The sequence below is a fragment of the Spermophilus citellus genome, assembly GCF_964194105.1.
Source record: "Spermophilus citellus genome assembly, chromosome: 6".
In the NCBI taxonomy this organism is placed as follows: domain Eukaryota; kingdom Metazoa; phylum Chordata; class Mammalia; order Rodentia; family Sciuridae; genus Spermophilus; species Spermophilus citellus.
The window spans coordinates 88,477,138-88,504,196 of record NC_138187.1 but is presented as its reverse complement, the minus strand read 5'-3'; the positions used below and the strand labels follow the sequence as shown (position 1 = coordinate 88,504,196).

General features: G+C 42.6%; 1 protein-coding gene across 3 annotated transcripts in view; it reads right to left on the bottom strand.

Moving 5' to 3' along the window:
• The window catches only part of SFMBT2 (Scm like with four mbt domains 2), a 221,244-nt gene that overhangs the window by 157,204 nt on the left and 36,981 nt on the right, over positions 1-27,059 (bottom strand). For 2 of the 3 annotated variants that reach the window (XM_081297166.1, XM_081297167.1), the window contains 2 exons: positions 24,704-24,798; positions 22,264-22,504 (listed from right to left, as the gene is read on the bottom strand). In XM_081297166.1, coding sequence (XP_081153292.1) covers positions 22,264-22,504; positions 24,704-24,798 — 336 coding nt within the window. The remainder of the gene's footprint in view (positions 1-22,263; positions 22,505-24,703; positions 24,799-27,059) is intronic. The other variant, XM_081297168.1, reaches the window with a different exon arrangement.

Sequence of the window (27,059 nt, the reverse complement as noted above, 5' to 3'; positions counted from 1 at the left end):
AAAGACTGAATGAGCTTTTTACTTCAGGCTTACTTTCAATTCCACTCAAAAAAGAGTTTGAGCTTTCGTTAATTCTCTTTAGGAAAACTAAACGGGCAGATTCTTGACTTTGGAAAAATTCAAGAGACTATTTCACTCCTCTTTAAAGCAACAGCAATTTGAGTGCAAAATAAAATTTCTTCCAACCAGAAATGTATTTTTTGATTGGCAGAATGGATAGGATTCTCTTTAATAGCTCTCGAGCCTGCTTTAATTCAGAGCAGTAATGCTCATTATCCTTACCCCTTGTCTCATATTCACCCCAAATGAGAACGGCTGGGTCCTTAAAAGTCACCAGACATAGAATTTGCAGGATCTGAAGTCAGTTAGGGCTGCATGCTGAAGCACCAGGTCACCCTCAGGAAGGTAGGCTTTATCGTTCAGAATGACCACTAGATAAATTGCCTCCAACTCATACTGATGTAAAAGGCTTCATGGCTTTCCACAGCAAGAAATAAGGATTCGAGAACCCTCTATGCAAGATGCCCCAAGAGGTGTGAGGGGAACAGGTGAAAAGCAAAGGGAGATCCTAAGAGCCAAGGTAGGTGGGGTCAGTTGACAGAACTGGAGTAATGAAACAGCTGGGGGAAAGGTCTTCAAGTGGTTCCTTGGGGAGAAAAGAGATAACTACACAGCAGAAGCTTCTGAGTAGCCAGAACATGAGGTGTCCTGTTCTCAGGGGCCTACCTATGATCCCTGCTTCAGGAGGAGCAAATGAGGCCATGCTACCCACACAGCATGAGGTACCCACAGTGAGTTATGGAAGGGAGGAAAGAAGAAGGGAGGGAGAGAAGGAAGGAAGGAATGAAGGTAGGTAGGTTAGCAAAATTACTGGGACAGAACTACCATATTCTTCGGGGCACACAGAGGCGAAAGTCAGGCACTGTGGACTGGCCTGGCTTGATGTAACATTCAATTCATTCTACTAGAAAAGTAAAGTCGGTGCAGATATCCAGGGCACATCCCAAACAAAGGCCAGGGCCCATGCCTCTGTAATAGGGTAAGCTCACCTTTTCTCCAGCAGGGACTTGACTGCTAGAACACCCCAGGGCGGTTCCATGTTTTCTACTCCTAAAAAATGCCTCTAAAGGAAAGCAGTTAAAAATAGCAACCCTACTATGAGTAGGCCATCAACCCACCTAGGCAATGGATGAACGTCCTTCAGACTACCCTTGCTCACTCCAGGATCAGAGATGGCATGTCCCTTGGTGCACACTAAAGATCAGGGCCGACTCTCTTGGCCCCTTGGAAATGCAAAAGGTGGTGATCCTAGGCTGCTCAGCAACACAAAGTCATTGGAACAGCTCAGCCCACACTGACTGCGTTTCAATCTAATATTCATTCTGGGTCTACAGAAGAAAGAAACAAGCAAAGTCTCAGCCCCCAAGTCATTATTTAAAATACTGAAAGAAGAGGACTCCTTTTCGTTTGTTTTAGTTTTTGTCTGGTTTTAGGGTGCTGATTTAATTTCAGTTTTTACTCATTCAAACGTATTTTTTGAGGAGGTGGAAGCCTGCACTGCAGCTAACTTCCACCAGGAAAGTATTTTCCAAATCAATTTTTGGTTCTAAGGCTTAAAAACCATTTTGCAAGCAAACAAAACGATCCCTTTAAATACTGCAGCATTCTTGATTATTCTATGCACACATGTGCAGAATAATTTTTTAGAGGCACATACTAAAATATTTACAGATGAAATGATATGATGTGGAAGAGCTGCCTCCAAACAGTATATTCAGGGACAGTGGGTAGGCATATTAACCAAACAAGGCTGGCTTTGAACCTATGGTGGGTAAAGATGGCAAGTGAGCATACAAGGTTCACAATGTGTTTATTCTATTATTGGATATGTTTGAATGTCTCATAGTAAAAAAAGTTTTCAAAGCAGGATGAGGGGCATCTTGCCATTCATTAGGAAAAAGGAGAGCTGCAAACCACAGAACCATTCTGTTGAACCCCAGCGTAGCTGAACATGCCAACCCAAAGGTAAGCACTAGAAGACTTTCCGCATGAATTCCCCTTTTTTTTTTTTGTGGTCCACAACTCACCACCTTGTTAGAAAATTTATCATGTGTTCACTGAGAACACTCCAAAGTCTCCAAATGAAACAACCCCAGACCGGCAACTTGGCACCCGTCGAAAGGGAACTGCAGTGCCTATGTGTCAGCCAGCACCTGACAAGCAGTCTGGTACTATGTGGGGCTAGGTCACATGTATCAGCTGACTACCAATGTTAGACACAGAGATGCAAGTGTGACTCATGGCATGAAAGGAAAGGGACACCCCAACACCCTTCTAGAAGTTAATGGGAATGAGCCCATAAACTCAGGTTATCACTTAGGGATGAGTCTTTCAATTACAAAAGAAAATGTTTCTTTACCTAACTTTCCACCTAAAAACATGTAATCATAAATGTCCATGTTTCCTTTATTCAAAATATTAAGAAATAACTGCTTGAATGAGGTAAAAGTTTGGTGCAAAATTAAAATAAAAGCAATGACATGAACAATTACATGTCTTCCAAGGAAACTCAATTAGCCTTTCTTGAGGGGGGAGGGAGGGTCAGACTATGTCAGAGTCCAAAAAGACACTGGGTGGCACAGGAAAACCAACATTCACATGGGTGGTAGGGCTGATGATTCTCCCTTAGAAGCACACCATGGGGACCATGGGAACCACAGGGACCATGGGGACCATGGGAACTAGGACTTCGGGGATAAGAGGGCAGAAAACATGACTCTAGCCCACAACTTCTTCTCTGGCAACTCCTCTGGGGAAGATAAATATCTTGGCAGGACTGTTGTCTGATATCTCCTGAGAGTTCAGGTTGAGATGAGAAAAGGTTCATCTTTACTGTTATTCTCATTCACTGGCCCAAAGATCATAGACCACACACAACTGTCCATACGCTCCTGAAGGAAGCCACAGTAAGTTTTAATGTGACTAAATGAGTCTGGGGCCTTTCATGCCTCCCTGTTCTAATCTCTAGTCCTGTTTGTGCACACACTGAGCCACGTCATGTGATGAAAGGAGAAATATTGTCTGTCTTCTTATCTCCTAATACTCAAATGTTAAGCATTTTTCCCATTTTTATGGGTTAGGAACATGGGTTCCATGTACAGGGGGGCCACCGTAAAGGAAAACAAAGAATGGAGACAGTTCTCATTTGGTTGTCCTGTCTGTAACCTATAATTAATTTCTTATGAGCTGTGGCACATGGATAAAGATGATAAGAGCAGGCGGTGACGGGATTTCAAGAGATCAGGAGAAGAAGAATATCCAAAGGAGAGCAAAGGGCTTACAGAGAGGTAGAGCAGGAGACTGGAGGGAACAGAAACTGCTAAAGAAGAACCAGAAGACTTGAGGACCCCACTTCCTGCTCATGAGGAAACCAGGTGACTTCCCCTGGGGTCCCCAGCGGAGACACTAAAGAACATGCCAGGGTCTTACAGAAAACAAACTACCCATTCCAGAGCCCGTGGATTCAAATGACCTTTCTAAGAGTCTTCAAATCCCTTCAAGGTCATTCTTGACTATCTAATAGATAATCACCTCCCACAGAAATAAGAAAACTGCAGTTCAATGAACTAGTAATTTCAAAAGTCTTTTTTACATTCTACATTGCATGACAAAGTTTACAACTTTAGGACAGTCTAAGTGTCAACAAGGCGGCCACACCTATGGGACATAACTCTAACCTGATGTTCTGTCTTTTGCCTGAATGACATTCACCCTTCATCAGGGACACTTACAAGAACTGAAACGTAAATCCTGTGGGAGCAGAGACTTCATCTGTTTAGCTCACATTAGACTTCAAATGTCAAGAAAAGAGCCTGATACTATTAAATACTGAATCCATCACCCCTGCTCAGCTGAGCACTTGGGTTCTACTATGTTTTAGGTAAAAATAAAGGCATCAAATGCCCCAAATTCCCAGGAGCTTCTGGCCTAATCTTGAGCCTCATACTTGACCAAACACATATATTACACACCATGTAAGTTTTGCTTTTATCCCTTTTTGTGAAGTATTTGCCTAAAAATATTTTAGTTAACAGTCTCATCTATAAATTATGATGGGCTTTTTCCTCCCTTTTTGGACACTTTTAGGATATTTTTGTCCCCAGAGTTCTAGAATTTTATTGCTACACCTGGTAAGGGATTTTTTGTTGTTGTTGTTCTCTCATACTCATCTTAAAAAGCTACAACAAACAGTTATAACAGTTACCTTTGAAAAAAGAAGACATCATGTAGGGTGCGAGCAAGACACAATTTTTTTTTTTTTTTAAGAGAGAGTGAGAGAGGAGAGAGAGAGAGAGAGAGAATTTTTTTTTAATATTTATTTTTTAGTTCTCGGCGGACACAACATCTTTGTTGGTATGTGGTGCTGAGGATCGAACCTGGGCCGCACGCATGCCAGGCGAGCGCGCTACCGCTTGAGCCACATCCCCAGCCCGCAAGACACAATTTTTAAATGCGTCTTTTAGAACTGACTCTTGCAAATATTGTGCACCTAAAACATTCATCTCTTTAGAAGCCAGAGGGGTGGGGACCTGCATCTTATATTTGATCAAGAGCTAGAGAAATTTAAAAAAATCTAAAGTCTTCTATTAACTACAATGCATTTTGATTCCCAAATGAAGGGGGAAGATTTTTACACATTTCCTTAAAATGTGTTCCAAGGATGAAATACTTATCCTAAATTTTTCCTTTTTTTTAACTAAATGAGTTAGAGACAGAGGGTTCTTCAGTGCTTTTGTTCCTGGTTTCCAAAAGCAGCCTCCCTAGCCCAAGGGGCTCACAACTAAGGAGAACAGCCCTAGCTCGGTCTTCCTATAACCAGGAATGGCTAGCTGGCAATCTTGCCAAACGTGAGCAGCAGGCCCTGATACCCTGCAGAATGTGAAAGAGAATCAATTCCTACCCTGCAGGTAGGGAAGCGGCAGGAAAAGGCAATAATCCCCCCCAAATTAATGTGGGCCACAGGAATGTAGGCCTTCAGGAACAGTAGTTGTAGCATAACACAAACTACTCAATCCGAGCCCTAGAATCAGCTATAAGCTAAAAACCATAGGGGAAAGGGAAACTTTGTGAAAGAAAAATTAGAAAGAAGTACCAGGAAAAAAAGAGATCATTTAAATTTAGAAGAGGGAAAAAAAAAACTCAAAACTGACTACATCTTTTTATTTTTAAAAACCACTTAAAATCTCTACAATATCTGAGCACACGGCTTTCATCTGTATATAGAATAGAACTGTACTCCTCTAAATGTAAAACAGTTTCTTTTGTTAGTAGGAAAATGAGTTAAATTGGGAAACTAAGCAGGCAAGCCATCTCAAAAAAAAAATTAAATTTGATCTAAACATACTGTACTTAAATGTTAGAGGACTGCTGCCAGCTATGTTAATAGAATTTTTAATTGACATTTATTTGCTGGTTGGATATTTATGTTAACATTCTCCCTGCATAATCCTTCACAGAAATCCACCCAAGAAGGGCACATAAATACACACATTTAACTGAAAGAGCCATTAGCCATACTTATGAATTTGAAGATCCATGTACATTAAGGATCTAAAATTAATTTTGATGTGCTAACAAATTGCACATTAGATGTACAGATGAAGAATGTAAAAATGAGCATGGCTTTCATTTCACAAAACAAATCTGATTAAATATTACTCCAAATGACACTAAACAGGGCATATAAATCATCCCTTTATCTCTACAGGACAAAGAAAAAACCATTTAAACAAGAAAAGAAGTTTTTAATACATTTTATTTTCTTGGGAGATTTTCAAAGAGTTTTGTTCTGCTTTTGTGGAGGACAAGAGGGGAAGTTAGGGTGGATTGGGGGAGTTGTTTTGCTTTGTGATGCTTCAAAAGATATTCACCACATAATTTTCTACAAAGCAAGCTGAACAGATGCTAATGGAACAACATAACTATCTATTGTGAAAAAAAATAATTACAGATTATTTTAATGGCTATTACTTGCTCCTATAATCTATGATGGGCTTTTGGGGGGCTCTTAGTAACCATTGTGTAAATATGTCATTATGGGCTTTTTAAAAATTTACATTGTTTAATCAACTATGCTTAACAGCTCGTTGGTTGATAAGCGGTAATCAGAAAAATAATCACGAAAACCCTTAAAATCATACTTCTCTTCAATTCTTCGGCACTCCTGATTAAATCTCTTTAGAAAAATAGGCTGGCCACTGTGAATTCTTGCTACGTGCCCTCGGAGCATTTTAGGAAACACACTGTTGGGCATTCTGTATTCTTCTATCCTCAAAGCTACTGGATGTAACTATGTTTGCGCTGCTCTTTGGAAAGAGGCATACTCTTTAAAAATGAGCACCATCCTCCCTTCAGAGGGAAGAGCAACTTCTCCAATACCAATGCCACTTGGGCTGGTCCCAGTTGAGCTCTCAGATTCATCTTCTGCATGGAAGATGCTGGACGTGGCCGTTTGTGCAGCCTCTGGACCGCAGGGTCTTCAAGTGCTCAGAAGGGGTAAGTACATCAGCGTCTCATCACCCTGAGAAGGAGGAGACACCCACAAAGGAGCTTGTGACCTGAGAGGAAAAGAGCCTGGCAGCACATTCCATGGGCCAAGGGCAACTGCCAAGCCATTTGCCACCTCTGACCCCGCTTCCCCTCCAGCTCTGAGGTCCCAGAGATCTACCTCATGAAGCTCCCCATGCACTGGACAGTTCCCTCTCATGAAGTCACAGCAATGGTAAATACAGACCCCATCCTTAGCCCCAGAGATCACAAATATGAAAATCATCTCAAACAAAATGATTCCCATTCAATAATTATGCCTCAATTTCCAAACACTCAGCACATCTTTCAACTGGCCCTGTAACTAATTCTGTGAACCCCAGAGTTTAATCCCCAAACAGCCCCAGCTCTGGTCCCAGAACCTCCTCTTCATGTTTCAAGTGTCCAGAGCAGCACAGTGTTTGCAGGACGCTGTAGGACTCTCCTACAGTTCTTATTTTTTTTTCTTCCCACCTTTTACCTGCTGGTCTGGGACCTGCAAAGTTGACTCCACTGATGTCCACACCCAAAGACCATATATTATACTGCCAAAGCAACCATCACCCAGATTCTAGGATGCCCTGTGGAAGCCACTTCTCAAAGAGGCAAGAAGGCCACATCACTACCTCGTGACTACATCCTGAAATTAAACAAGCTACCGAGACCCAGGACCTGGCGGTAACACAGGTGATCAGTGCAGACACCACCCAAGCTCTCTTTTCCGGCCTACTCCCGCTCCATGTGTTGAGGTTGGGTACGCCTTGACTCCTCCCTAAGCTCTCCAGCCTAGGACTCATTCCAGTTCTCTGAGCTAGATCTTTTTCCTAGGGGGGCCATAACTTGCTGCTCAGGATCTTGTTTGTTCTCCCAGGCCTGGAGCGTGGGATGTGGATTCTTCATCTGGAGAAAACATCCACGTGATGGGACCCTCCCAGTTCAGCCTCCTTCCATGACCATAGCAGGCAGCTCTCCATCATTTGTCCCTCACCTGCTACATGCCCTCTTCCCAAGAGGCTGTGAGCCGACCAACAGCACACTAGATCTTGAAATACCAAAGATGAGTTACCTGTGTGCCTGGCCACTACCTCCAGGCTCACTTATGTTGACCTAGGGCTTTACCACGTTTAAAGAGCCATTATAAAGACTGTTTTATTATCCAAGCATCATAAAGAAGTTCCACCATAATTACAGTAATAAGGCATCTCAACTCCCAGAGCACCTAGCTTTCAAAACATGATAGATTTTTACAATCTTTTTTCTCCACATCATATTCCTCCATCCTGAAGGTAGCCTATTGAGCAGATATAAAATAAATTAGGAACTTTTTTGAGAATTCAGAATCATATAAACCTATTATTCTGCTTTACTAATAGCTCACCACCTTTCCAGTCTTCTCTGTCCTCTCCTTCAATCAGCTGATGGCTATCATTTATTTGTGATACAAGTATGTTTGACTAACACCTGTCTTCCCTGCTTCTAATTTGCAGCATCAAATAAGAACTAGGTTTCAAAATCAGATAATAAGACTGCAGTATATGTACATGGTAAAATTAAAACATCCTCCAATACATGCCAGTGCTAACTGGTCTTTTAGTTGTTGTTTTAGCTCAGAAGCTTTGTTCTTTATCCGTGTAACAACTGCTAAAAGGTGACGTGCAAGGCATAAGAAATTAAAAAGTGAATCAAATGCCACCTTTAGCCAGAATGAGGAAGAATGCTCTAAGGAGTTTGTACAAATTCCATTTAATACACAAAATGATCAGGGAACCACTGTCTTTATCCCTCATGAGAAGACCGAAGGTCACACAGTTTATGAATGCAGCTCCTAGTCCAAGTTCACACATTTCATTAAAGGGCAGCAGATCCAGTCTGTTCATAAAATGTTCATAAGACCCTACTTTTATTTTATAATCAGATGAGACTGTGTACCTATAAGCAAACATAACAAGGCAAAAATAATCATTTCAAAGGTGGTATGACCAAAGTTCTGAGACCTCCAGGAGAAATAAAAAGCAGTTCTTTGTCCATATTGTGGACAACAGATGAGACTGAGTGAGGAGTCCAGCTACGGGAGGGCAGGTGCCGCCACAGCTCTCCTGGGCTCCCCCTTGCAGAGGGCAAGCAAGCGTCACTTCTGCTCACACCTCCCTGGCTGTAAGGGCTGCCAGGGTCCCTTACATTAAAAAAAAAAAAAAAGGAAAAATGTGATGCTGTAGGTTCCTCCCAACTAATCCCACCTGGTCTAAACTTTGAGAGTACTTACCATCAAAGTGAAGTCTCACCTTGTCATTGAGAGAGCAAGGCCAGGTATCAGCTGCTCACTGTAAAGATGAGAAATGTGTCATGCAAAGAGACAAGTGGCTTTTCCAAGGTCAGTTCAGTGATCAGCAAAGCTGAGCCACCAGCCCAGTCTGCCTGATGCTCCAGAGGCCAGAAAAGCACTCTTACTGCACTGCAGGGAACTCAGTTCTAGAGACACCAATGTTTAATTTAAGCATCAAGAGTGTAAAACCATGGGGACCTTTTAGTTTGGCCTTTGGGTGATCATTGTAGAAGTTAGGGCTCAGGGTTCCAGGAGCAGCCTAGTCTGCAGCTCTTGTAAATTTCCACAACAAGCAAACGGCCCTTTAGAAATGTTCAACATAAAGACATATTTTAAAAACTCAAGAGAAAAGAAGTGATGTCTCAGACAAGCTCCCATCCAAAGAGACAGTCCCATGTTCCCATAGATCAGAGTTTCAAAATGAGTTAATTCCGAAGCCTCTTGGTAAGACAGAGTGAGACAGGGGTGAGCCAAAGCAGAAATGACCAAGAAATAAATCAGTCCAGTAGGAGCTGAGCATCCACATAAAACATCCATTTCCAAAACCAAGTCCATCATCACTTGAGTACCTGCCACAGACCAAAAGTTGACAGTATTACAAATGTGTTTCACTATATTAAGTGCTCAATAATGGCCATTTCATTTAGTTTCACCAAAAAACATCAGGTACACAGTAGGACCTCTGTAAATAATTCTCCATTAAGTGACATGAAAATGTTTCCATTTCTATAGCAACAGTAATAAAGTTTGCAGATCAAAACAGCCACTGGGAAGACTGGGATGTTATCTTGGTGGTAGATGCACATTTACCAAGTGCAAAGCACCAAAAAATATTAAAACAAAAACAGATGCTGGTAGCCATGGGAAAATTTCTACCCATCAACCTCTTTCTGCCAGCTCTAGTATTCCTATAAGCAAAGAAGGGGGAGGGATTGCAAATGTATTAACAAAGGAATCCAATGACGTAAATAGAAAACTCGGCAAAAGCTCAATTATGATAAATCTTTTCAAAGCCCTGAGAACTTCTAGACATCTAAATTATAAGAAAAAAAAGTTTTAATGGGTGAACAAGAAAAGCTGAGGGTAAGCTTTTCTTGTTCACCCAAGAAAACTGGTCTCCAAACTTTCTTACTTACGTGCCCCTTATAAGAACTTTGAAAAACTAATACACCCCTTGTATTTTCAATCTTTTTCACTCATTTAAGTAGTTAAAAAGATGTAATTGCCTGCATATTGCAAATAAGACATTTTGAATGAAACTGCTGTTATCACTCCCACAAACATATACAAGGGAATGATGTGATACCCTCAACATGAGTTTTGAAATATGTGTCAACGGGCGCTACTTGATCATCAATCTGGAAGAAGTTCCTTGTTCTCCTTGAAATTCCAACCATGCCACATCCCCAGGCTCTTTTCCCCATGTCTATCCTTTTAGGTCCAACAGTCTTTTATGGCTCATCCAGCCCTCCTCCGCAACAACAACAACAAAAATATGTAGGGGGTGGAGATGTGGCACAGTGGTAGATCACTTCCTGGCAGGCATGAGGCCCCGGATTCCATCTCCGGCACCGCAAAAGAAAAAGTAGGACAGAATGAAACTTTTCAAAAATTTCTTTACCATAAAGCAAATTTTTTTCTTCTGGCTTTGACTATTAAAAGTATTGCTGTCTTCCTCAAAATAATACAAGCAACGCAATGCAGCGTGATGATCAAATATATAAAGGTGAACTGATGTATCGCCAGGCTATGGGTGGGAGGGCAGGTGTGACACTGATTCTGTGCGTCAGTGACAGGGACCCAAAGGAGTTTACACCTCAGGGCAATGCACAGGGTAGCATTCTCACTATGGGAGAAGAAAAGACTGGGATCCAAGAACTTACGAACTGGTACAGCTGGAGGCAGATCAACCTGATGTAGCAAACAGAACAACAGAATGTAGAAATTAACCCCCCTACTCTACCCACACCTCAGGAACCACCTGAAACCCCTTAACAGGTCCTGCATTGTGATGGGGCAGGGGGCAAGTACCAATAAATTTATATTAAGTAAAATAAGAACTTACATAATTCACAATTATATCTTTATTCTAAGAAATTTATTCACCTTGCCTTCAATTCAACAAATCATTATCTAGTTAAAAATCAAGATTTTCATATAATGCATAGTAACAGAAATCACCTAAAGTATTAGAAGATTGTATTTATGCCTAGTGCACATCATCTTAATATTTTTTTCATCAAAAAGTGTAAGCTGAAGAAAATGTAAATATCAAATGTTAAATCACTATTTTTTGAAAAACCTGTTTTCCTTCTAAGTGTCCAACTATTTCAAATATTCTATTTCAGTATTTTAAATTACAGACTAAAATATATAAAATACAAACTGTAATTTGTGAATATCAAACTTTTGATCTAAAAACAAATAAAATCAAATATTTATGTAGTTTTTTTTTCAGAATTTAACCTCGATAAATGTGTAAAAAAAAAATTAAAACAATGCACAATTCTAGCATTCAACATTCAGCCAGCTGCCAACATAAAAAAGCCACAATTGCACTTCATCTGTATCATTCTGGAGCTATATCTATGCACATAAGAGCAATATGACTTAGTACTGTGAAGTGTTTTGTTCGATTTTGTAAAACAAAATTGAATTTTATGTAATACTGTAAAACATTCCCCAGCAAATATATACAACACATTTCTCACTAATAACTAAGTACCTCTGAAGTCTCAAGATGGAACTAAAAAAAAAAAAAAAAGGTAACATGGCTCTCAGTACTATCACAGAAAGTTGTATTTTGTAAAATAAATCTATTATATTTGTGCCCTCTTGGAGAAACGGTTTGACCATTCATGATCTTTCACTCTGACAATGGTAATGCCACAACCCACAAAATTTACAGCCTTCAGACACAGCTGCCTTTGTTCCAAGGCACAAGAGATGCAGAGAATTGTGTCCCCCGAGCCTGAACAGTGTCAGTCACAGGAAAGCGGCTTCAGTGGTAAGCTGCCCTGGGCCAGCCCTGGGTGCAGATCTGAGCAAGGGAGCTCTGGGGTCCTTAATGCACACAGCTGTCTGTGCTGTGATTCACTGCACCTGGAAAAGGCACGGTCCATACCAGAAGTCCCTACTGGTGCAGGTGTGGTGCTAACCTGAAGACCACTCACATGCTGTGACTTCTCAGGGTGGAGAAAAGGCCTCACTACGTTAAGGTGCTACCCTCCGAGCTCAAGGAGACCCACAATGAAGGTGCATTAGCGACTACCTTAATAAACACAAAGTCACAGACTCCATACACAGAAGATCACCTGCATTAGCATAACCTCTACTGAGAGGGGGTAGTAAGGGGCTACACAAGTTGACACTGAACTTGTGTAGGACCATCAACCTCTCATGACGGTCTCACTGGGAAGCAGGCAGAGAGCCTGTAAGTCAATGTCCCTGTCCCTTCTTCCCATCTGTTTCACATGGGCTTTCAAGAGAATCTGACCCAACACGTCACCTGCTATGTATGCTTTCCTAGACGTCAAAGACAGTCCATGCTCTTACTCTACAATCTCTCAGGTTTCTATCAGAACCTTCCATTCAGAGAATCAATATTCTGAAATATCAACTGAATACTGATTTTCGATAAAATCTAGATGTGATGACAGGTATACACAGTCCTTTCCCACTCTCCAGAGTCAGCTCACCTGCTGACTCACGGAGTCCTCTTGTGATAGTTAAGTGGCTGTGTCAGCACGGCTGGGCCATGGTGCCTGGACAGTTACCTTGAGGGTGTCTCTGGATGACATATGTATTTAAATCAGCAGACTCTGAGTGAAACAGACTGCCCTCTCTAATGTAGGTGAACCTCCTCATTCTGCCGAAGGTCCAGGTAGAACAAAGGTTGACCTCCCCTACAAGAGAAAGCCACGGACTTCATCTGCAACTTCCATAATTCCTGCTTCGGATATAGCCAGACTTTGGGCTCACACTGAAATTTTTTCCTAATTCCCCAGCCTATTGAACTTCTCTGTCAGATTTCAGTCTCACCACACCTCCACAATCGCATAAGCCAATTTCATAAAATAAATTTCTTCTATATATCTACACATCCTACCAAGTCTTTCTAGGGAGAACCCTAACACAATATTGAACTCACCCCTGAATCACACCATGTTATTGAAACTTAACAAACTTACAGGTGATCTAGTCTCAGGAATCATCTATGTGCAAACCAATCATTCCCTTAGAGCTGATGTAAAAAGTAGACTCTCCCTGAGGACCAGCAAAACTGAGGGCTCAAGCTTAAGGAATGGGCCCTAGATATAGCCCAGAATGAAACTCAGCATGGCCCTAGAGTGGAGCCATGCCCTGGAAGGGAGGCATGGCATGGGAATAAAAGTGTGGACCTGGGATGAAAACATGGACCTGGGATGGAGGCATGGTTCTACAGTGGGGGCATAAACCTAGGATGGAAGCATGACCTGGAGCGAAGGTATGACCTGGAGTAGAGACATGGTCCTAAACTGGAGGCATGCACCTGGGATGGAGGCATGCTCCTAAAGTGAAGGCATGGACCTAGAATGGAGGCATTCTCCTAGAGTGGGGGCATGGACCTGGGATAGAGGCATGGTCCTATACTGGAGGCATGGACCTGGGATGGAGGCATGCTCCTAGAATGAGGGTATGGACCTGGGATAGAGGTATGGTCGTAGAGTCGGGGCATGATCCTGGAATGGAGACATGGTCCTAGAGTGGGGGCATGGGCCTGGTATGGAAGTATGAACCTGGTGGACCTGGGATGGAGGCATGGTCCTAGACTGAAGGTATACACCTGAGATGGAGGCATGGGCCTGGGATGGAGGCATGGTCCTAGAGTAGGGACATGGACCTGGGATGGAGGCATGGTCCTAAACTGGAAGCATGGTCCTAGGATGGAGGCATGGTCCTAGAGTGGGGGCATGGACCTGGGATGGAGACACGGTCCTAGAGTGGAAGCATGGATCTGGGATGGAGACATGGTCCTAGAGTGGAAGCATGGATCTGGGATGGAGACATGGTCCTAGAGTGGAAGCATGGATCTGGGATGGAAACATAGTCCTAGAGTGGGGGCACAGACCTGGAATGGAGGCATGGTCCTAGAGTGAAGGCATGGGCCTGGAATGGAGACATGGTCCTAGAGTAGAAGCATGGACCTGGGGTGGAGACATGGTCCTAGAGTAGAAGCATGGACCTGGGGTGGAGACATGGTCCTAGAGTGGAAGCATGGACCTGAGACACCAAGTCATGATGGCAGACTTATTAAGAAGCACTGGAGAGTCAGAATTGTGTTCAGAAGGTCAGAGAAGGAATGGTACTGGGAGCAGCTCAGGAGTCCATCAGACTAGAGGAAGGTGAGCAGCATGACAGAGAGTGGAGAAACTGAGCTGGGAACTCCAGGCTCAGAGTGAGAGAACAAAGGAGGACAACGAGGCAGAGTCAGGGATAGAACAGCCATGTGACCCAGAGGCTGAACAGTAGTGCCCACCAGGATTTGTTTATTCAAAAGTGACATGAGACTTCCCTTGCAGGCTGTGCACAAGGATCACTCAGGATAGTCAAGGGTCCACCCAGAGCAGGAACTGGGACCAGATGGCAGCTGTGCCCTTCATGATGAACATGAGGCCACTGTCATCTGAGCAGGTAGGGCCGGGACCCTTCAACAGGGAATGAGGGATGCTCATGGGATGGAGAGGCTGGGTGTGACCTCACAATTGAGGAAATGAGAGTTAACAACAAGGAAAAGGTGTAGACAAGAGGCCAAGAACACATCCAGAACAAACTCGCCCTTCTAGTCCACACAAAATCAAACACATGCTTGATTTAAATTACATATGTTGCTGGATTGAGAAGCAGGAGAAAATAAATTCATTTATGACTAGCACTAAAAAGGAAAATCTTCTAGTCACTGCTTTGTGCTTACAGTTTTCATGCAGCACAGGAAAACCCAAATAGCATCTGATACAATTTACATAACTTTACATAATTTCATGATTACCATTCGGCAAAGAAGTTCCAGACCACAGCTCTTCCGTTTATTTGCCGCCAAAAAAGACAAAATGGAAAACATTCTGGGCAAGCGGCTTTCTACCCTATTCTTAAAACTCACAAGAAGCCAATTCTACAACTTGTCTCCGTGACATGTTCCTAATAGAGCAAGTCTGCCCACTCTATCTAAAATCTTACTGACAGAATTTAATCAATAAACAAATACTGACTGTCCCTCCCCCCACACACATACACTCCTGTTCTCCAAACACTGATTTCAGGACTAGGAGAAATCGACCTCAGTTTAAAATCTACTGCAGGTGGTCTATCCTGGCAACAGCCACATTTTTTTTCCAAATATAAAATAAAAAAGACCCAGCCACCTTACAAGGTTGTTCTGAGGAGAGCAGTAAATGAAGTACAGTAGGCACACGATAAAAGTTATTTTCCAGAGAAGTGTTTTAATTGGGGAGCTATGGCACAAACGTAGCAAAATTCATGATCTGTTTATTCACTGTGCAACACAATGATAACGGGAGTGTGTGGAGTACAGAAATGTCAAAATAAATAAACACCAACCAGGGACTTACAGGAGAAAAGACTACAGTCCTCACATGCACACAAAGGGATGCAACCCAGGACCCTCTGCAGATGCCAAAATCTCTAGATGCTTAAGTCCTTATGTAAAATGGCATGGCTGTGTTTGAAATCACCTCCAGATCACAGCACTTTAAAATCATTTTGAGATTGACTGTGATGCTGTCAACAGTGGTCATACTATATTGAGTAGGGGATAATGACAAAGAAACAGAAGTCTGTTCACGTTCCGAACATATGCAACTTTTTAAAAAATATTTTCCATCTTTGGTTGGTTGAATCCAAAGATATGGCACCTGCACCACAGAGATAGAAAGCAAACTGCATTCATTTTTTAACAAAGGATTATTCACCAGAGGTCTCTGATTTTATATGAGGACCACCAAATGTGCCTCTGTGTGTGTGTGAGTGTGTGTGTGTGGGTATGTTTTCTTTTTCCTTCCACAGCCTAAGACACAACTTCTTAAGCTTCTGTTCACAGGGCCTATTTATTTCAGAGCCTTGTCATAAATCTCATTCACTGCATGTGTTTGAGTTCTTACGTTCAGAACATTTTGAGCCAATAGAGACCTTGGGGACAAGAGTGTTCATATTAGAACACGCCTCTGAATTCAGGGCTGGATGGAGCCCTAAGGTCACAAGCTCCGAACTCCACAAGGGCAACCCTAATTCTCTTGGCTCCATGTCTGACACTCAGTGCAGAGCCCAAACAGATTTAAAAAAAAAAAAAAGGAGAACAAATAGATGGCCATCTAATGAAGTGGCTGCTCCAGGAAGCAACACCGTGTGCAATGCAGATCCAATGTCTACACCTTCTCTTGTTTTCCAGCGATGCAAATAATCCAAATTTTTAAATAACTCATTTGAAAACAGAAGATACTGAAATTATTTCAGAGCATGTGCTTAGATAAAAACACACAAATGTATACACATACATGCTCACCCACATGACCAGGTCCAGCTGGCCTACACCAGTGAATGTTCACATGGCCTCTCCACCAGATCAAAGAGGATTCAAAGACATGTGAATTGTTTCAAAAGATCCATTAAATGCCTACAGACAGGGAATTCTTGTGTTTCCTTTTTGTACACACCACCGTTTTTTAAGAATGGCTTTCTGACAAAGGGGCAGTAACTTTTTAAAATACATGACTTTGGGCTGGGGATGTGGCTCAAGCGGTAGCGCACTAGCCTGACATGCGTGTGGCCTGGGTTCGATCCTCAGCACCACATACAAACAAAGAAGTTGTGTCCACCGAAAACTAAAAAAAAATAAACATTAAAAAGCTCTCTCTCTCTCTCTCTCTCTCTCTCTCTCAAAATACTTGTCAGAAACACTCTACCCTTTCTTATACCAATGTTTTTGATTTTTTTTTTCTCTACATCAAATTATCTAATACTGAAGGAGTCTCTCTATTCTTCCCTAAGTGGTCAGTTAGGATTAAATCTGCTCCCCAAATTTTTAATATATACATTAAATTTTCTTCTTTGATAAGCAAAGAGAATTATAACCTAAGACCTCCAAAGACAACAATGTGATGGTTTAAGTCTCATTAGTATTACTAAAGTGCCATTTAAATAATAAAATATAAATTCTATAAATCAACAGTTTCATAAATCACAAATTCTACTTCTCAGAGTCCACAGGTAAATAAATAATGGTTACACACTGCAAAGTCCTGTTGTCTGGGGACTTTATGATCTCAGGTACCACCTGCCAGTATCTCTCCCTTTACAGTCAACTATGGTAAAAACAGCAACTCCCAAAAACAGCCCTTGGACCAGGCTGCAGAAGTTGGCAGAATCTACCCACATAACATAAGGCCAATCTTCACACGTTCTCCTCACACTTCATGAATAAACATTCCTTTATTCAAATAAGTTATATATTAACTAACTCCAGTAATTGTGATTCAACTTTGAATGGTAAATAGAGTCATTCTGGCAAGACTGCAGAGTTTGCAATGCAAATTACAGAAATTTTAATAATGGCGAAAATAAAAATTAGTGGCATGATTCCTAAGGCACTGTAATTCCAGTACTTTTACTGCAACAGTAGAAAGCGCACATAAATACTTCTCCATTTATAAGCCGAGGGGTTTTATTTGTATATGCATCATCACACAGATTTACCTGCACTCTCGCCTAGGAGCATCGTTCCGGGGACTCAGGAGGCGCCAGCTAGAACTTCAAAGCTCCCCAACCCCTGACATTAAGGGGTAATGTTGCTACTTCTTGATAAATAACAATGAAACAGTCACTGGATTAAATGATTTCCCTGCATTATCACCATAAACAATAATTATTTGGCAGTTGCCCTTTGCGAGCTTTGCATGTGCTTATGAATAAATCAAGCCTTATTGATTTACTAAGTCAAAACGTTCTACATTTTGTTCCACTAATAAGAGCCATAATCCCCCACTGCACTTAGTGATGCTTTAATGTAAAATGTTCCTTAATACTTTTAATATGAAAGATTAGTGCCGATTAGCCCCCAGGCAGGAACACTGCTCTCTGAACAGCAGATTGGCCACCGAACCCAGTCGCTCTGAATATGTCCTTGTTAATGGAGTTCCCTGACTTGCTGATGGGAATCACATCGCAATGACATACACCGGCCCCACTGCTGTGCTATTTTTCCTTCCTCATAACGTTTAACATAATAATGACAACTCACATTAATTCAATCATGAAATTAATCTAAAATAGTGAGGCAGGAAAATATGGAACTGTAAAGGGTTCTATGTGCCCTGTAAAGTTAACACCTAAAATAATAAAAATCACTCTCAACACAGTGACTGCAGAAGACAGAAGGCCATGGTGGACATCCCAACCGGTCCTGAGGATCTGGAGTCCACAATCTCAGTTGGACAGGAAAGGTGTCCCCTCCCTTCTTGCATGTAGTATCCTCTGGGTTCCAAAAGGGGGTCCAATTCTCTACTGAGGGAAATTCTACCCTGGCATTTGGGATAACTTTTATCCTAGTTAAAAGCTCCCAATCCTCGGTCAATAAAACTTCATCATCCCCCAAAGGAACACACAAGAAACTTTATTTCCGGTTGTCTGGAAAGATTCCGGGGCTAGATGTGCATGCATCCTCAATGAAAAACGAACTCCATTCTTCAAGCATAAAATAGGAACACCAGCACCCACCCCTTCCTCCCTTCCTCCCTTCCTCCCTTCCCTCACAAGGATCATAAACCAAGGAATTTCATACTGGAAAGCTCTACAGAGATTATATACTACAACCCCTCATTTCAAAGATGAGGGCAAGCTAAGAGAGGTCAGCCAGGCAACACAGTGAGACCCCACCTCAATTGAAAAAATTTAAAAAGGTGAGAACTCTGGGTGCGGAGGATTCACCCATGGAGCTAAGTGAATGCAGAGCAAGAATTCGTATCTCTGTTCCAACCACAGTGCCCCTTCCTTTAGGCCACTTTGATTCCTGGGATCTGTAGTGAACCTTCTCTATCACCATGGAGCCCTCCCAAGGAGAAGCAATAGATCAGAGATTGCTGTAACTCTTCGTATTCTGGGATGCCTTTCAGGTTTATCCACACAGAGACCAACTAGGTACAGTAGCAGAATCTACCACTATATTAGCTCTCTAAGAAAAACCACACAAACAAAAATCCCTGTTCAAAAAATAGATTCTCCTATTCCCTCTGGAACAACTGCTGCCTCTGGTTACAAAGCAATAATTATCCTGTCCTACAGCAATCAATAAAACCTCTTGCCCCATGAACCTGCTATTTCCTGACTTTGTTCTCTGTACTAAAGATTTCCAAGTCTCATTGATTATCTACTAAATTTTTTTTAAGTTCTTTCAGAAACAGTGCTGAAAGGAATCCTCTAGTTAGCATAAGTTGTTATTGTTTGAACAGTTTGGTCACATTAATGGTTTCCCTTTTTCCTGAGGTTTTCCTTTTTTTTTTTTTTTTTCATTTTGAACTTGTAATTTTACAGGCATCCGCATCTTGACTAATAGCAGAACCTGTAGGATACAAATCTGGTGATGCTTCTGCAGCTGTGGCTGCCACCGAATTTTTCTTCCAAGAGAGAGAAGAATTGATGAATAAACTGTGTCTTCTGTCAAGCAACAACATGGATTTTGCTGAATGAGCCGATGAGCTCTTAACATTCAGTACCACTGAACTTCCACAATAGTCAGCAGAGCAACTGTTATACAATACAACCATCTTAGATCCTTCCCAAGTGTCAAACTTTAAAAGCGCATCACAAATGAGATCAGCAATGAGGATGGGATATGGCAGGGCCGTGTCCAGGGGTCCAGCCTGCCTCTCAGGCCTCTTCTCCATGGTCTTCCTCTGAGCTTCTCTCCTCCCAGAGTACCCAAGTGCCCAGGATATACCCATATCTGTCTATCCCTCCTAAGTGTGTAGGGCACAGCTACCTGGCACCTGTGTGCAGAGCTAAAAGAGAGGATGGTCTCTAATTCTCTAACTAGAAGAAGTACTATCCCAATATCCATCAGTACAATTCATTCATTGAAACATTTATTCTACAACAGATGAGAAATCATTAGAAAAGTAAAGAAGCAAATGCAACATTGTAATCATCTCACCTCAATGGCAGTTTTACTTCGAAGCCAGATCTAAAAATGGCATTTATGACCAACTTAGGCTGGGTCTGGGGCTAAGTGCCTCCTTACCCCAGGATGTATGGGTGCAGAGATGGAATGAATGGGAGTTCAAAGCGAGACCAACAACCATTCTCCAGGGCTCCTGTGAAAGGTGCCCCTTGAGAGGGATGAAAGACTGGGCAGTACAATCTCAAAATGCAAGGAAGCAGGATTAGGCAGTCCGCGCACTCCCTGCCCGAGCAGTGACGGTGACACCTACAGAAGCAGCATCTCCACTTTCTTCAGGGGATCACTGCATTACTCACTCAGCTGCGACTGAGAACTCCTCACAGGGCCACACAGGTGCTCACACCATGGGGCTTACTGTCCAGGGCCGTATGATGGCCTGGACAAAGAACCACACACTGGAAGGACAACTGGATCTAAACATCTACCAGCTGATGAAGGGAGAAACACAATGTGGTAGATCCACAATGGACTGCTATTCAGGCTTAAGTAGAACGGAAACCCTGATAGGCTACAACAAGGGTGGGCCTTGAGGAAACCAACCAAAGGAACAACTGTGACACAGCTCCACATATGTAAAATGTCAGCACAAGGAAAGTCCACAGAAACTGAAAGCAGATGAAGGGTTGTGGGGAGAGGGGACGAGGAGTGACCGTGGGGGAGCAAGAATGTTCTGGAAGCAGATAATAACAATGGTTGCACAACCTTGTAAAGACACTAAAAATCACAACTGGATTTTATGATATGTGGATTGTATTTCAAAATTGTACCCAAAAAAAGTGTGGTTGCAAAGTGATCAACACTAAGGGCCCCCACAACCATGGGAGTACAGGTAGGGTCCAACCTCAGGGTCAGGAGAAGAGAGAGAGGGACGAGCTGATAGCTGCAGAGAAGGAGGAAGAAGGAGAAAATATGTTCCAGGCACAGGAGAGAGCAGAGGCAAAAATCCAAGGCAAGGACAGGAGGAAGGCCCTTTCTCTTTGCTTCAGAGACAACAAAGGCTCCAGACATCAGCAAGGTCAGGTGATGGGTTGAACCAAATTCCGGCCATTTTTACCACTCCCTCCTTAGCAGGCTAATGATTATGCAAAACAAAGGTGGTACAAATATCAAAAACAAAAAACTGACTGTTAAACCCAGGCAGTGGGGGGTAACAATGTATCATAACCTTAAGAAGAAAAAAAAAGTTCAAATTTCTCTGAAGAGCTAAGGCCACTGCTGATATCATGGTTACTTCTAAACCATATGTGTCACCTCAAAAGAAAAGCAAGTAGCAGGTACCAGGAGAACATGACACATACTGCAGAGGGGACTTTGAAAGACTTTGGCACAGGGTCTGCCAGGAGTCTATAATGCAACGCAGAGAGGGGTGCACTAAAGGTCAGGTCCACGGCTGCACTCGGTTTTCACACCTACCCAACCAGGTGAGTTCCAAGCCTCTGGAGCACACAGCCCAGGCTTCCCAGCAGGGTCTCTCAACCTCTGCACCACAGCAGGAAGGAGGGTTAGCAGCATCCCTACTAGATGTCAGCAGCACCTCCCTCCCTCCTGCCAGGTCCCCCAGCAAAACTGTTTCTGGAATCTTGCATGTGTCCCCTGGGGGCAGAACTTCCCAGCAAGGAACAAGTGACCTCTGTCCTAGCCCTTGGAGGATGCCACTTCTCCAAATGCTTCACACCCTCAGGCCTCCTCACAACCAAACTCATTTAAAACTCAGAGAAGAGTATGTAAGAGGCCTACAGTTGTGTTCAACCTGTGGACTCTCTGAAGCAGAAGGAAAGCCTATCAGTAACCAGTCACTAACGAGAAAACATCTTTTCAGCTTTCTCCTCCCTCCAAAAGCAATTTGAGAATTAAGCTCCAATGTTTTCACCTTCTAAAGGCCACAGTTGGCTCAAGGGTCAGGACCAGTCCTGACAAGTGAAAACACACCACTTACCCTCACCCCAGTGCCCACCCCCACCCCCCTCACCCCCCGATGAAACCCAAGAAGCAATTTTTAAAAAGCTAGTAGACTTTTGCACTAAGTTCATTCAGGGTTTTCTACCAAGTTTTCTGTGCCCATCACAGTGACTTCGGCATCATGAAGGGCAATCCCGTGTAAGACAAAGCCGTCCATATGTGGGCTCACCATCTGGGGGCATCAACACCTTGTTGTTCTGGGTGCACCACCCTACGGGGTGCAGATCTGCTATGACCACATCGCACCAGAAGTCAGCCCTGCGGTCCTCCCCATAACCGCAGTAGCGCAGAAGCAGCAGCTGCCCGCAGGTGGTGATGATCGTGGCCACCCAGTAGGTGTCTGGATTGCTCTTATTAGCCACCTCCAATTTCATTCCGGGCTGGAAGTTGCTCTGAATGCTGATTTCAACCTTAAGGAACAGAAACAGGAAAACCACTGTTAATGCTAGATACTCATTTCCAAAACATGACAAGAACTGCCAGAAAACAGAGCACTTGAACACAGTATTTCTGTTGCTGTAAAACAGGAATGTATTTGTCTAAAAGAAACATAATGCAAACTACAAATGTAATGCTAAATCTTCTAGGTGCCACGTTTGAGGAAAGAAAAGATAAAACAAAACTAATTTCAGGGCTGGGCTTGTGGCTCGGTGGCAGAGTGCTTGGCTAGCATGTGTGAGGCACTGGGTTGATTCTCAGCACCACATATAAATAAATAAAACAACTAAAAAAATTAAAATAAAAAATTTTTACAAAAGTAATTTCAGAAATATTTAATTTCTCCTATGTCCAACACATTATTGTTCAACACGTCATTAATACAAGAAAGGAGAATGAGGTATTATTTTTTTTTTCAAATTGTTCAAATGAAGGGTCCCAAATCTGCTCTTATGTTCTACACATGGTCCACACCCAGATGTGGGCTATACACTTTTCCAATATTCAACAGTTCTGTGAGCCAATGGATTCTGACGAACTGCTCCAGCCTAGAGAATACACTTACTTTTGTCTCCTTTTTTTTTTTTTTTTTTTTTAAATAAAGGGTTATACTGCACTGAAATACCAGCCTTTCTCCTCCTTCCTCCAAAAAGAGTTTTCCAGGCTTGGAGGTATCAATATTCCAAAGCTGACACATGTGCTGCTTTAAGCAACAGGCACTTCGAGGAGATGACAGAATCAAAAATTTCTCCTCCGTGGGTCCGATGCTACTTTTCCCTTAAACCTGGCACGCAGGCTGGGGAAAGCCTGGACACAGGCCCTCACTGCTGCCAGGACACTCCACTGTGACTGCAAGGAAGGGGAAAACTAATGAATCAAGGATGGGGGTGACTCCCAGAGAGAAATTGAGGCAGGCCCTCCTGGTACAGGAAGGAAGGGAACCCCGTCAACCAGCATCTCTGCCCCCACTGCCTTAAGGAAACTGCCAAAGCACCCCAGCATCTCAAGGTGCACATGTTACCATGGCTTTTGCAGGACATTATCCACTCTATGCCAGGAAAAGTTCTGGTCTTGCTATCTTTTAATATTTAGCTCTTGGGCCAGATGTGTTAGCGCACACCTGGAATCCCAGTAACTTGGGAGGCTGAGACAGGAGGAGCAGGTGTTCAAAGCCAGCCTCAAAAACTTAAAGGCCCTTAGCAACTCAGTGAGACCCTGTCTCAAAATAAAACATAAAAATGTCTAGGAATGTGGCTCAGTGTTCAAGCACCCCTGGGTTCAATCTTGTACCAAGAAAAAAGGAAAAAGAAAACAAAAATATTCAGCTGTTGGATTTCAGTAAATGGTCCCCATCATAATCAACTACAATACGACAAGCCCAAAAAGAGAAACAGGAATGCCGTGTCCCTTTATAAGGGCACACAAATCCAGGAAGGTCTCAAAGTCCTTTTCAAAAAAACTCTTCACCTCCAAAAAGAATTAAATGTTTTGTTAAAATAAATAATCAAAGTTCTGGCTTTCTCATTCTGTCAGGAGCCAAAAAGAAAATTAAAAAGTGCCCCAACCTGCTTCTGAACGTCAGGTGAATCTCTATCCTGAGCCCAGGGGAAAACAGATTTCTCAGAGTTAAATTTTCATTTACTAAGACAAGAGTCTTGCCTAAGAGCTTGGTTGGGTCTTAGAAATCTCATCTTTTCCTTGCTAATGATATTGAATCAGTATTTCACACCTAAGCAAAATTCTGATAGAAACTCAATTTTTTTTTTAATTTCCTGGGACTTGTCCTCTGATGAACAGGCTATGTGCACTATTCAAAGAAATACTGTTAATGAGAATGATCTTCAGATTAGATTTAAATGCTTTCAGAATATTTATGGTTAGTCCTCTCTTTTGATTCATCTGCCCACAGATGGTTATTATATGTATGTGTCCTTTCAAAATCAAAATATCAGTTCATGAAAACAATACACACCATTATGGCTAGAGGGAGACATTATGAGTGCAACCTACTTGCCTGGTTTGGAACTTCCTCATCTCTTTATTCCTAAGAAACCATGCCTGAATTTCCTCTTTTCTTTCTTCTTTGGATCAGTTCAGTACTTGGCCTTTGCCCTGCACAGCCCCCACCCCCCCACCCCCGCCAGGTCACAGGAAACAGCTGCTTCACTTACATGCTTGAAGGATGTATGAGGAGCCGCCCGAGCACCTGTCTCTTCCAGATACTCTCCCCAGTTAAAGCCGATTTCCTCCAAGCTTGAACCTTCTTCTGTGGGGGAAAAAAAAGGAGCATCAATACGAGGGTAGAGGATGGGAGGCACTGGCCTTTGACTGGGACCAGAAAACCAAGAGATAAACTCATTCAGTGGTTTAGGAGGACACTGCTGAATTCTTTGCAGAGCTCCAGTTTGTTGACTGTGGAGAAGATGACCAAGGAAGAACACTGGCCAGATCCTGCTTTGACCCCACCCCCAAAGCCAAGAGTAACCTTGGTGTTCTCAGCAAATGAATGAGGCCTATCTAAGGCTGATTTGCTACAAGGTACTGTATTTGTTTGGGAAGGCTTTGGGAAGGCTGGAGAACCGAGGAAGGGAACATTCAATCACTGAGTATACCAATGATACTGACACCAACTCTATCTGCCCCGTGGCTGCATCCTGGAGATGCAACTCTCCTTGACTGCTAGTGCCATAAGGGATGTTAGAAACGGGGACTCCAGCAGGGCAGGGTGGCACATGCCTCCTAGCAACTCGGGAGGTTGAGGCAAGAGGATTACAAGTTCAAAGCCAGCCTCAGCAATTCAACAAGGCTCTAAGCAACTTAGCAAGACAGTATCTCAAAATAAAAAAATAAAAAGGGCTGAGGATGTGGCTCGGCGGTAGAGGAGCCCCTGGGTTCAATCCCCAGTACCAGAAGAAAAGAAAAGAAATAGTGACTCCAGTGACATTTGAGAAGGAAAAAAAAATGGAGGTCCATGACTATGAGCCACCTGGCAAGCCGGCAACAGAAATACAGCAGCTGCCAGACACTCCTGATACCCAGTTATGGACATGTCTCCAGCTGGGAGAGAGCTCTAAGGGCCACTCACACCAGTTTCTCCAATCCCCCCCCCCCAAAAAAAAGGAAAACTACAGTCAAATGCACAACACAGGTCTTAAAATCATAACTTTTTTTTTGTACTGGAGATTGAACCCCAGCCCTTTTCATTTTATATTTTAGGACCGAGTATTGCTAAGTTGCTGAGGCTAGCCTCAAACTTGCAATTCTCCCGCCTAAAATTCCGGAGTCACTGAGATTACAGGCATGTGCCACCATGTCCTGCTAAAATCAAAACTACTTTTAATTTGCACAGATGTACAAGGTCAGGTGCTAACGGAAATCAAGCAATTCCCGAAACATTTGAGGCAGCATGTAAGACATCATTTGTATAATTGAAAAGCACCAAGTAATGTACTGTAAGAAGTAGACGGCATAAATGTCAGCCCAGAGAGTTCAGAAACTGTATACATTATTTGAATCTATTTGCAAGGCTATCTTAGGAAAGAACATACAATAATAAGAGCTGCCCAAATATGCAAACAAGAACTTCAAATGTATAGATTCTCTTCCACAACAATATGCAAGGGATGCTGATGTTCAATCCTTCTATCTTTTATAAACAAGAGCCAGTTTCACTGGCAAGGGTAAATACTGCTTTCAACATGCTGATTAGCATAAGAGTACTATATCTAACAAGTGGCCACCCAAAGAGAGCACAGTTTTATTCTGGAAAACACCTCTGAGTGGCACCTGAAAACTCTGTCCACACTACCTTCTCCCCAAACAGTACTAGGCATCAATTACTCAATCTTGGAAAGCAGTTTCCAAGGCACTAATCAGATATCAACTCAGCACTATGGGATTTGCCAAAATGTCCTCGTGCAGTATCTGAGGACTGCAAACCTGCTGGAGACAAGAGTCCAGAACTTCTTCCCACACTACTTGTCTGACCTCAGTCACACCCTGCCTTCCTGCAGCCCCTGTGAGCTGTGATCACAACACACTATGGGAACATCCTATGAGCCACAGTGGGCTTGGGTGTCCACACTAGGTAGGTGCCCAGTGTAGCATGAGCTCATAATCCTGCCAAGAACCTGACAGATGGCTACTTACAGAAGAGTTAACAGAAGCTCAGAAAGGTTAGGGAATCACCCAATCACAGGGGGAGCAGAGGCAGAGTCCAATGCAGGCCTCCTGATTAGAAAGCTGGAACTCTTAATAATTGTTAAGTGCCAAGTTTTCAATTCCATAAATAATGCAATGAAATTTGCACAGATGCATTAGAATACGTTGAAAAAAAATACCCTAGAGCTTGTATATCCTATATGTACGTAGGATATATATATATGTATACATATATATACACACACATATAGACTCAAATGTTTTCATCACTCACCTATTTTCTCCAAAGAACAGAATTCTAAAAACATAACATTTATTTTTGAAAGGCACCATAAGTGGCAGATCTGTTGCCAAGTGAAGCTGTTA